This window comes from Asterias amurensis, chromosome 20 (assembly GCF_032118995.1).
Source record: "Asterias amurensis chromosome 20, ASM3211899v1".
NCBI classification, from domain to species: Eukaryota; Metazoa; Echinodermata; class Asteroidea; order Forcipulatida; family Asteriidae; genus Asterias; species Asterias amurensis.
The window spans coordinates 2,018,651-2,031,227 of NC_092667.1; the positions used below are offsets into that span (position 1 = coordinate 2,018,651).

At 37.2% G+C, this 12,577-nt stretch overlaps 2 protein-coding genes across 2 annotated transcripts in view; one reads left to right on the forward strand and one right to left on the reverse strand.

The window, feature by feature from the left end:
* LOC139952679 (uncharacterized) overlaps positions 1-12,577 on the reverse strand; it is a 57,116-nt gene that overhangs the window by 8,760 nt on the left and 35,779 nt on the right. Inside the window, exon 5 of the mRNA XM_071951881.1 lies at positions 8,031-8,165. Coding sequence (XP_071807982.1) covers positions 8,031-8,165 — 135 coding nt within the window. The remainder of the gene's footprint in view (positions 1-8,030; positions 8,166-12,577) is intronic.
* On the forward strand, positions 3,200-4,642 carry LOC139952647 (C-type lectin domain family 4 member M-like). Its single transcript, XM_071951853.1, has 2 exons — positions 3,200-3,552; positions 4,440-4,642. The coding sequence occupies exons 1-2, from the start codon at positions 3,255-3,257 to the stop codon at positions 4,640-4,642; spliced, it is 501 nt and encodes a 166-aa protein (XP_071807954.1). The 5' UTR covers positions 3,200-3,254.

Genomic DNA, 12,577 nt, shown 5'->3' on the forward strand with positions numbered 1-12,577 from the left:
GAATATATACCAACAATAAAGCCATATACAGATATTAAAGACACTGAACACCTTTGGCAATTATCAACGGCCAGTATTCTCATTCGGTGTATCCCAACATATATGTGAGAAAATAGAATTAGCTGTTGCAAACAACTTACCAACCAAATGGACCGAGAGTATAAATGCAAAAAAATAGTTAACGTCAGACCATTAACAATTTTTTGCATCCAACATATGTATAACATAACAAATCTTTGGAAATTTGAACTCAATGTTGTTGAAGTTGATAATAATGAAAGAAAAAACATGCTTGTCGCAATAATTTGTGTGCTTTTAGATGGTTAATTCAAGACCTGAGCTGAGGTATATTTTAGTGAGAAATTACTTCTTTCTCAAAAACATGTGTGATGTACATGTAACAGGTTACATGGTCTATAGATTTAAATGAATTTGCTCTTTAAAGGCCAGGACACTATTAGCAATTACTAATAGCTTAAAAAATTAATTGGTAAAGGAAATAGAGAGCTCTGCTATTGTTAGTTTAAAACATTGTGAGAAACGGTTCCCTCTGAACACACTTTTTGAGAAAGAAGTAATTTCTCACTCAAATATTTGAATTGAATTTGAGACCTCAGCTGAGGTCTCAAGTTTAAGGCATCTGAAAGCACACAACTTGTGCGACAAGAGCTTTTTCTTCCGCTATTCTCTCGCAACTTCGACAACAAATTGAGTTCAAATATTCAAATTGTATGCATGTTGAGATATGTACACTAAGTGAGAAGACTGGTCTTTGACAATTACCAAAGGTGTCCAGAAGAGAAAGGGTTTAACCCCCAGTGTTTAAAGGTAATCTGAATGCAGATTGCGTCACAGCACCTTGGTACTTGTTAAACTGTGCTAAATGGGTCTTATTTATTCAAAGAAAGCTCTGCACACCTTGTAGACAAATATTGAGCGCTTTGAGACAATTTTAGGTTTGATTAAGTGCTGTAGATGTATATAAATGTGTATGATCATGACTATTTTGTTGTGTGAATTTATTGGTGGTTAAAAACAACTTATTTTCTGTGTTCGTCGCTGAAATAAATTTTAAGTCTTTGAGAAAACAAATAAGTAATTTCCCTGCAATTCCTAATTGCTATCTCATCTCAATTATGACTACGCCACAGCTTATTATGCAAACTCAACATCGTAACAAGTCTACATGTAGATTTCTTTCTTCAAAATCTATATATTTTATTATAGATGCTTGAATGTCCTATAGTTTTTATTGATTGATTTACTACCACTACTGGAAAACTCCACACTGCGCCGCTTCTTTTTTTTGCGACTCAATGAGCCGTGTTTTTATTGGCAATTGAAGGATCTTGGCACGGTTCCGTTCTGTGAAGGTTACACCTCATAAATATACAAACAACAGTCAATAGTTTGCTGGCCGCCATTTTGCAGACCATCTCTTGACAAATTGAAATTGTTACTGGTATGGACTAAAACTCAATGCACATAGTGCCCTCAGTGGGATTCGAACCGGGGTCCTAGAGGAGGTAGGCGAGGAAATATACCACTACACCAACCTGACCACCCAATTGTCAATTGTTTGTAAAACAACACTTGAGTGTTTAGCAAAACACAATAAAACATACAAACAAAAGTGAATAACTAAACTTCTTCCACCAGGTGCATTTTGCCAAACCAAGTTTAACAATTCAAGTACAAAAAAACACTCCCTCCAAACAATTTTTTTTATAGCATAATTTGACTTGTGATCTGTCAGGCAAAATGCCAGTCTCCTGTGTATGGCTTGGCATACATATACTGAATGGCGGATATAAAACAAATGATAATAACAATAATAATGAAGTCATATAGCGCACGTATCTACGGTACTCAAGGCGCTGAGTATATTAACTTTCAGAAAGATAGGTTTGAAGTAATGAATTCTGAGACCCAATTATGTAGCACCTTAAAGGGTTTGACAAGGTGCAACGGCGCATTCAGCAGCCACAGCCAGGAACACCGAGGCAAACCCATTCTATTTTCGATAAGTGCACTGGGTTCTTACACAACACATGGGACCAACGGCTGTATATAATGTCCCATCTGAAGGATGAAGCAATGCATGGTTAAGTGTCTTGCTTAACCATTTAGCCCAGTCGCCTAGCGATACACTGTATGCGGTAGGAGGAAACCTCGCTAGCTTGTGTTTGTAGAAAAAAAGGAACATCAACAGAAAACTTGATAGTCAATAGTAGGTCTACACATTATTGTTAACCCATCTAGTTTTTACAGATCATTATTAATTCTCCCTTCATACTTGACTTGTCGAAGCTAATGATGATGAAATAATAGCTCTTACCCAACAACATGCTCATTAGTCATCACAAAGGAAACTGTATTTATTAATCATTCATGATGATATTGTCGAAAACTAACGCCTTCGCATTTGATCAGTATTAAGCATTGAGCCAGATAAAAGCCTTGAAAAGCTATTGTGTCCATTTTATCCTTACAAAATTCAGTGCTCTTAACCAGGTTAACCGCTCAGCCACAACACTTATTTGCGGGAAAAGTTGCGGCCTTTTTAAACATTTATTATAGAAATCATTGGTGGGAGTCAGTTCATTGAGGAGTCTGCCTGATGGAGGAAAAAGTATACACAAGTGTGTATACAATTCCTACCATTATATATACTCAGCCTTTAAGTCAGAGAATGATTTGTATTTGTATTTATTAAACTTTCAGAGGAGTCTTACACTGTTGGATACATCAACATAATTTTACAAACAAATTACAAAACAAAGAAGAAATATATATTTGGTTTGTGGTAACACCATGTATGTATCTACTTGCCAGGTAGAGTTTGTTCTTAGAGAACTACCTACGAAGAAATAGTAGTAAAAAGTTTTTAAGAGGCATAAGTACTAAGTGTGCACTCAGACTTAAGGCCGATGTCTTCAGTCAGTGAAATGAATTTCAAATCTTTGAGAAAACATTTTGCAAGAACTTTTTTTTTTGCGCCTCATCTAAATTACTTAGTCGCAACAGCTTATTATGCACAACTCAAAATTATAATAATTGTATTTTTTTTTCTCTTCAAACCATATATTATAATATATTTGATTGAATTATTGAAGAACTCCCTGTTGCGCTATTTCTTTGTGACCCAATGAGCTGTGTTTTATTGGCAATTTAATGATCTTAACGCGGTTCCGTTCTGTGAAGGTTGCACCTTCTTAGTTACAATACCTGGCAGCAACTCAATTTGTTAAGAGATGGTCTGCAAAATGTTGGCGAGCAAACTGCTGGGTGTTGTTGGTATATTTATGATGGCAAACTACGCTGCTGTAAACGGGCGGTGTTGGAAGCCATGCCCCCCTACTTGGAGCCAGTGGCAAGACAAATGCTACAAGATGCATGATGCCGACGTTACATGGGAAGAGGGCAAGCAGATTTGTGTTGAGTTGGGTGGGGTGATGGTTGTCCCTCAATCCGAAGAAGAGTTACAACACCTCATCAACATGTGCAGTGGCCAATGGTTCTCGATTGGTTGCAACGACATTGACGCCGAAGGTTTGTACACAAGTCTTAGAATTGATAATCAAGATATACTTCTGAAAATTTGTTTAATTTTATGACAAATTGCCACCACAATGCCAACATGCCATCTACGTGTAGGGCATGAGGACTAGAAGGAAAATAAGGAAAAAATTCAAAGTAAGAGGAAGTATCTATTGTTATTCCTCTTGAATTGCAACAGAGTTGGTGGGGGGGAAGGTTAGGGAGTTCCAAAGCACAGTGGTGTGCATTAAAGGAACACATTGCCTTGGATCGGTCGAGTTGGTCTTTGAAAAGCATTTGTAACCGTTTGTTATAAAATGCATATGATTAGAAAGATATTTTTAAAGTAGAATATAATGACCCACACAAGTATCACTCAAAATTGCGTGGTTTTCATTTTACCTCGTCGACTAACACGGTCGGCCATTTATATTTCGAGGCAAATATGTGTGGATTATTGTATTCTACTTTTAAAACATCTTTCCAACCATATGTGCATTTTATAAAAAATTCTTTCCAACGCTTTGTATAGACCAACTCGTTCGATCCAGGGCAACGTGTTTCTTTAACAAGAGTCGTGAATTTGTGTTCAAAACCCGCGAATGGTGTTAGAATGTGGCAATCAGCAACAGAGAATAGTGCAATAAACTGCGCAAGTCTTGCGCGAATCGCAAACGAAAAAACAGCTTTATATTATTTTGCTATGAAACCAAATCTTCTTTTTAAATTTTCTATAGTATTGATACAAATTTCTCCAAAAAGAAATTGTTTGAAAACTACAGGCTAAAAAATTGAATCTATTCCTGAACATAGACAATGTGTACTTCCATACAAACGATCCCGCTCTCAATATTTGATGTAATGAGACAAAGTTTTTATTTGGGATTGACTTTGTTCAGGTACTTGGGTGTGTTTGGGTGGTGAAGGTACTATTGACCTGCAGGACCAGAGATGGATGGATGGTGAGCCAAATAATGCTGGAGGCAACCAAGATTGTGCCACAGGCTGGGCTGACCATGCAGGCTGGGACGATGCGCATTGTGGATACCCACGCAAGTTAATCTGTCAGCGCCCCATTACACCAGCACTGTTGCTTCTGTGAAAGGTTGCTCAAAATTCTGGCCAAACTACTTTTTATAAAAGTTATAGTGGCACATTGCTTTTAAAGCCATTGAACACTTTCTGAACAGAACAAAAATTAAAAGTTCACAGATTTACAAATAACTTACAGGGTTTACAGAAGGTAATGGTGAAAGACTTCCCTTGAAATATTATTCCATGAAATGCTTTACTTTTTGAGAAAACATTAAAACAATTATCAATACTCGATATCGAGAATAACAGATTTATTTTAAACACATGTCATGACATGGTGAAATGTGAGGAAACAAGGGTGGGTTTTCCCATTATTTTCTCCCGACTCCGATGACCGATTGAGCCTAAATTTTCACAGGTTTGTTAAGTTGTGATACACGAAGTGTGGGCCTTTGGAAAATCCTGTATACCGATGTTGTGCGATTGCTTTAAATCTCTCAAAATATTGCAGTTTGGAATTTGCTCCTTTTCCATTTTGAAGAGTGGTTCACCCACAAATAAACACCTATGATGTAATAAAATTTAAATTTGCCTCTGGAAATACAAAAAGTGGTACATACATTTTTGTGGAGTCAAAAATTTGGTTCTTCAAAATAGCGGACTGTGTTCTGTCATGAATCTGACACACACATGAACACAGTTATCACAAGGACTATGTGAATCATTAGAATGATAGAATGATATGACTCCATAGTTAAAAAAATTCCAACCGTAGTTCCAAGTTTTCAGTACAAAATACGATTCTTTCATTTAGGAACGTTACAGAATTGTCAACAAACAACAATCGTGAAGATCACAAATTTACATAAAACTTACACGGTCTAATGATGATTTATAGTAGAAAACATCCTTTGAAATATTTCTGTCTGAAATTTCACATTAATTTGATGAACAATAAATAATATAAATTTGCGTTTGGAGTTTATCGCTCAGGGAGCGTTTTATACACTTTTGTTTTGGCATCGATGTCATGCAAAATGTGTCATCAGTTTTTCACTATTCTCTCGTGACCCAGATGGCCGATCGATCTCAAACTTCTACAGGTTTGTCAGTTTATGTATATGGTGGATAACATAAAGTGCTCACACTGCCAGCAACTTTTTGCTAGCCAAACTAACTCTGTAATGTTCCTTTATCAATCTCTGGTTTAAAGGATTTGGGTACTTTTTCAAAATGTCCATAGATTTAAATTAAACTTACAGGGTTTGAAGATAATGATAGTGGAAAGCTTCCCTTCAAATATTACTTACTGAGGTGCTGTAATTTTTGAGAAAAGAGTAAAACAATGTCATGAAAATAAGTTTGTAAAATGATTAAAATAATTTTCGTCTCATGAGACGAAAATTATTTTCATTACATTGTTTTGCTCATTTCTCAAAAATTACAGCACCTCAGTAAGTAATATTTGAAGGGAAGCTTTCCACTACCACTTTCCTCAGCACGTAGTATTTTCAGGGAAGCTTTCTACTATCATTATCTTCAAACTGTGTAAGTTTAGTGTAAATCTGTGGACATTGTGTTTTTTGTCCTACAAAAGTTACATAGACCCTTTAACAGAGGGAGTGTGAAAGGTGGAATGGTATTGCCACTCAACATGAACTGTCAAATCAGAAAAGATCTTGTAGTTGGGTCAACAGCTCATGTAGTGAGATATTTGCAAATTTCAGTGTAACCATGCCAGTCAACTGTTTGTATGTTCAGGAACTTTTTGAAACATCAATAACATTTTTGAAACTTGAAACAATCTAGATGCATTTTATATAATTATAGCTGCTTTGTCCCATGTTATGTTAAGTAATGTCCAAATTCTTGGACTTGACCTATGGTTACCATTATCATGTTTCGACCATATTGGTCATGTTTCTTTGTCCAATAACAGTACTGAATGCTAATATTTATTGGAGCCAGACTATTTCTCTTTCCAGCCTCAATTTGGTTACATTGATTCAAATGGGAGAAAATCAAGATGGTCGTACCACGATAAAGGTCTATAACGATGGTTTTGAGTTATCGCATACTATTGTAACTTGTTTTCAATGTTTAGAAAATGTTTCAAATGTAAGTTGAGACAATCTACATGTATATGCATTGTGTATAACTATGTGAACAGGGTTGATGTGGGATTTGAATCTTTCAACGTGTAAAAAGATATGATAAAAGTCTATATTGATGTGCAGTTTTGCGATACTGTATATTATTGTAATTATCTTTTGAAATTCAAGATCTGAATATGTTTCAAATTTAAGTTGAGACATTCAAGATGTATTGTATACTTTAAATGGACATTCATAAATATCCCAGGCATTTTCCCTATTCCTAACGATGGAGAGCGCATCACGTTTAAACAGTTGATAAAGACTAGCTGGAGCTGTTTATAAATGGCTGGCTTCCGGGTGTCGAGTGCGCAAGCTCATATACACCAATTTATTACGCGGATTGCAATTCAGAGCTTTTAAAAACAGCGGGTAATTAATTTCTAAGCACGCGTACGCAAAACCCACGCACACCAAACAGATTTTTTACAAAGTAAAACAAAAAAATATGTACAAACCTCAAACTATCGATTTTTCTAAAGTTTTACTTGTTTACGTTTTTTAACAAAATGGCATTCATGAATGGGATTATAAGAGTAGTGACTCGTTCTTAAACGGCCATTTAAAACCTTGCAGGGTCATGGCCATGCAATAAAGGCCCTTGAGCTCGGGCCATTATCGCACGGCAATGACACTGCCGGTTTTTAAACAGCCGTTTAAGAACTCGCCGCTACCTTTATTCCCTTAGTAGTGAACAATTGATCAAATGTTCAAATGTACAATGTAAGAATATATTGATGTTTATGTTTTATTCTCTCAGCACTGCAAGCTCAAAATAAATACATTATGCACAAAAAGCCATGTTTTACTCAACTTCTCAAAATGACTGTGTGAAACTACCCCTAACCAACCATTAACAGCAACAAAAAACCAACTGGTCATTACCACACAGTGAAGACCGGCCCCTCACACTGTTAATCCCTAATTCATAATACATGTACCTCAGAGAGTTTATGAGTTAAAGTTGGTTGAACGAGGGGGTGTACAAACCTTTAGGTGTATACATTTTAAGAGCAGTGTATTTTGCACGCGGTGGTTCCAACATCAGCAGACGAAGCCTGGAGCCAGAGCCAGAGCCCAAGCCGAGGTTTGAGAAAGGCCCATGGTGTGATAATAGCGGTTACAAGAATGATAGCGCCTTTTGGTGGTGAGTGGTCCGAGGTGTTATAGCGGCTAGACTTTCTTCACTATATATCTGTTTGTGACTACACACAACTGGAGAGCCTGGGAACCAACACAACAGGGCACTGAAAAACTAGAGTGTATTCCACTCACGCTTAGCATAACATATTGTTTTCTTACCTTTTGCATGATACTCCTTTGCATCTTGATAATCTTTAAGAGCTTTCTGAAGCTGCTCAGCAAGGCTTTTGATCTACCTTCTAGCTCAGAATGAAACTGATTAGACTTCTCCTTCTCCACATTGCAATGTGATATCTAGAGGAAAATAACAAATTGAGAAGCGGTTGGTACTCAATGTCACCTCACTAAACATGGATGCATGGATTCACCTCTTAAAGAAAATACAGTGAAAGTTGTTGCCGTTTTCTCCCAAAGTATAACATTATCAAATTGGAACAGTTATAAAAAGACATTCATAAATACCCCATACAGTTTTGCTATTCCTATTGGTGGAGAGCGCGTCACGTTTGGGTGTTTAAACGGTTGATAATGACCAGCTAGAGCTGTTTGTAACCTGCTGGCTTCCGCGTGTCGGTCGCGCGCTTAATCTATGTCTAAGAGCATGCATGTGCACACAACCCACGCGCATAAAACAGATTCTTCACAAAGTTTTTGGAAAAAATACTTCAAACCTCAAATTTTCAATTGTCAAAGTGTCTATAATTGTCACCAATCCTTCAACCAATCGCGTGGGCGGATGTCGATCAGGTATGGTGGCCTCGCAAAAGCCCGTCACCGACCATCGTGGGGGAACCCACTTGGTTGGCGAGGGCCGGGTACGCTAAGCTGGTGGAGGGGGGAATCCCTCCGGCTGCAGTGACCCCGAGGCTATGTCGAGAGCGGGCGCGGTGTGCTCCAGAATGGAGTTACCTTTAGCCCTACCTCTCTTGGTTGCTGCCCCAGCGCTATAGTTGGACTTGCCGGGGCTCTTGACCTTAGACTTGGGTGGACCCACGTACGCGACACTGTCTCAATTCAAAAGTTTCCTCAAACTAAAAAACTTGCAAAGGTTTTACTACATTTAGCACACATCTCTTATACATTAGTATCCAACAGGATACTTATAAATAGTCAGCAACTTGAACTTTTAGGTTTACGTGGCAAAACCATGGTTAGTCGCATTACGGTTAGTCGCATTACAGTTTGTCCGGCCACTTACGCCAAGCCCAATGGAGCCCAAACTGAGTTCTTGTTTGGCAAAATTGGGTTCATTCTTTATCAACAAACAAAATAAATTAATTAGGTGTTCGGGCCAACAGCCCGGAGGAACACCTCTTATTTTTGTTCGTTTTTTTATTTTTTTTATTGATACTTCTTCTTCTTCTTCTTCTTCTTCTGTACGTCCCTTGTCCCCTAACAGAAACATCTTTCCAAACATCGTATGAACTTGAAACTTCACACATAGTTAGATATCATTAGGAGAAGAAACCGTGTGAGTTATGTCATGATGACGTCATCAATTCTTGAGTTATGAATATTCAAAGTTTATTAATTCAAAAAATCATAACTTTTGATCTACATGAGGGATTCTTACAATCGGAACATCATCGGAATCGTCATTGAAAACTCCGTAAATGCCCCACAGACATAACCCCATTTCGATGTTGTCTTCCGGCTCAAAAAAAAAGAGGTTAAAAATTTCAAAATTCACGTCTAAAGAACAACGTAAATCCCCATTGGTATGTGCATAAACATTGCACGTAGGCATGATACACACAACGTGTAGTGTATTAGCGGTGCAGCAGAGTTACGCTCCAGTGATCATCCATAGAGCGCGAAAAAGCTTCATGAAGAATAGTCTTCGTTCAAGGCGGTTAAAACATACATGCCCCTTACAATCTTTTCTACAGTCGTCAATATTTCCTAAGTTCATATTTCCTAAACTACATGTACATAAGCTATTTTGACAATCTATACATCATATGAAAGGGCTTTACGTACTTTACAGAAATGGATATGTTGGTGAACTTTCGTTGACCTTTTGACCTGTTTAAACCGGAAGTGACTGTGAAATGATTTGAAAGGGCGTTGTTTATTGCCTTTTAGGTTGAAATATACATCCTTTGATGCTTTACCATCACAGCATACAAGTCTGGAAAAAGGTCTTGTTTAAAACAAACATTACTGATGACGTCACCAAACATACACTTTTACTAGAGTAATCATGTTGTTTTGACAGTTTTTGCAATTTGAATCATTTATTACAAATCTTGAGAACAAATCTTGAATATATACCAACAATAAAGCCATATACAGATATTAAAGACACTGAACACCTTTGGCAATTATCAACGGCCAGTATTCTCACTCGGTGTATCCCAACATATAATGTGAGAAAATAGAATTAGCTGTTGCAAACAACTTACCAACCAAATGGACCGAGAGTATAAATGCAAAAAAACATAGTTAACGTCAGACCATTAACTATTTTTTGCATCCAACATATATGTATAACATAACAAATCTTTGGAAATTTGAACTCAATGTTGTTGAAGTTGATAATAATGAAAGAAAAAACATGCTTGTCGCAATAAGTTGTGTGCTTTTAGATGGTTAATTCAAGACCTGAGCTGAGGTATATTTTAGTGAGAAATTACTTCTTTCTCAAAAACATATGTGATGTACATGTCACAGGTTACATGGTCTATAGATTTAAATGAATTTGCTCTTTAAAGGCGCGGGACACTATTAGCAATTACTAATAGCTTTAAAAATTAATTGGTAAAGGAAATAGAGAGCTCTGCTGCTGTTAGTTTAAAACATTGTGAGAAACGGTTCCCTCTGAACACACTTTTTGAGAAAGAAGTAATTTCTCACTCAAATATATGAATTGAATTTGAGACCTAAGCTGAGGTCTCAAGTTTAAGGCATCTGAAAGCACACAACTTGTGCGACAAGAGCTTTTTCTTCCGCTATTCTCTCGCAACTTCGACACTGAATTGAGTTCAAATATTCACAGGTTAAAATTTTATGCATGTTGAGATATGAACACTAAGTGAGAAGACTGGTCTTTGACAATTACCAAAGGTGTCCAGAAGAGAAAGGGTTTAACCCCCAGTGTTTAAAGGTAATCTGAATGCAGATTGCGTCACAGCACCTTGGTACTTGTTAAACTGTGCTAAATGGGTCTTATTTATTCAAAGAAAGCTCTGCACACCTTGTAGACAAATATTGAGCGCTTTGAGACAATGTCAGGTTTGATTAAGTGCCATAGATGTATATAAATGTGTAGGATCATGACTATTTTGTGTGTTAGTTCATTGGTGGTTAAAAACAACTTATTTTCTGTGTTCGTCGCTGAAATAAATTTCAAGTCATTGAGAAAACAAATAAGTGATTTCCCTGCAATTCCTAATTTCCATCTCATCTCAATTACGTACTACGCCACAGCTTATTATGCAAACTCAACATCGTAACAAGTCTACATGGGGGTACATGTAGATTTCTTTCTTCAAAATCTATATATTTTATTATAGATGCTTGAATGTCCTATAGTTTTTATTGATTGATTTACTACCACTACTGGAGAACTCCACACTGCGCCGTTTCTTTTTTTTGCGACTCAATGAGCCGTGTTTCTATTGGCAATTTATGGATCTTGGCACGGTTCCGTTCTGTGAAGGTTACACCTCATAAATATACAAACAACAGTCAATAGTTTGCTGGCCGCCATTTTGCAGACCATCTCTTGACAAATTGAAATTGTTACTGGTATGGACTAAAACTAAATGCACATAGTGCCCCAGTGGGATTCGAACCGGGGTCCTAGAGGAGGTAGGCGAGGAAATATACCACTACACCAACCTGACCACCCAATTGTCAATTGTTTGTAAAACAACACTTGAGTGTTTAGCAAAACACAATAAAACATACAAACAAAAGTGAATAACTAAATTTCTTCCACCAGGCGCATTTTGGAAAACCAAGTTTAACAATTCAAGTACAAAAAAACACTCCCTCCAAACAATTTTTTTTTATTTGCATAATTTGACTTGTGATATGTCAGGCAAAATGCCAGTCTCCTGTGTATGGCTTGGCATACATACTGAATGGGGGATATAAAACAAATGATAATAACAATAATAATGAAGTCATATAGCGCACGTATCTACGGTACTCAAGGCGCTGAGTATATTAACTTTTAGAAAGATAGGTTTGAAGTAATGAATTCTGAGACCCAATTATGTAGCACCTTAAAGGGTTTGACAAGGTGCAACAGCCACAGCCAGGAACACCGAGGCAAACCCATTCTATTTTCGATAAGTGCACTGGGTTCTTACACAGCACATGGGACCAACGGCTGTGTATAATGTCCCATCTGAAGGACGAAGCAATGCATGGTTAAGCGTCTTGCTTAACCATTTAGCCACTGGACCGCCCAGCCGCCTAGCGATACACTTGTATGCGGTAGGAGGAAACCTCGCTAGCTTGTGTTTGTAGAAAAAAAGGAACATCAACAGAAAACTTGATAGTCAATAGTAGGTCTACGCATTATTGTTAACCCACTAGTTTTTACAGATCATTATTAATTCTCCCTTCATAGTTGACTTGTCGAAGCTAATGATGATGAAATAATAGCTCTTACCCAACAACATGCTCATTAGTAAACACAAAGGAAACTGTATTTATTAATCATTCGTGATGATATTGTCGAAAACTAACGCCTT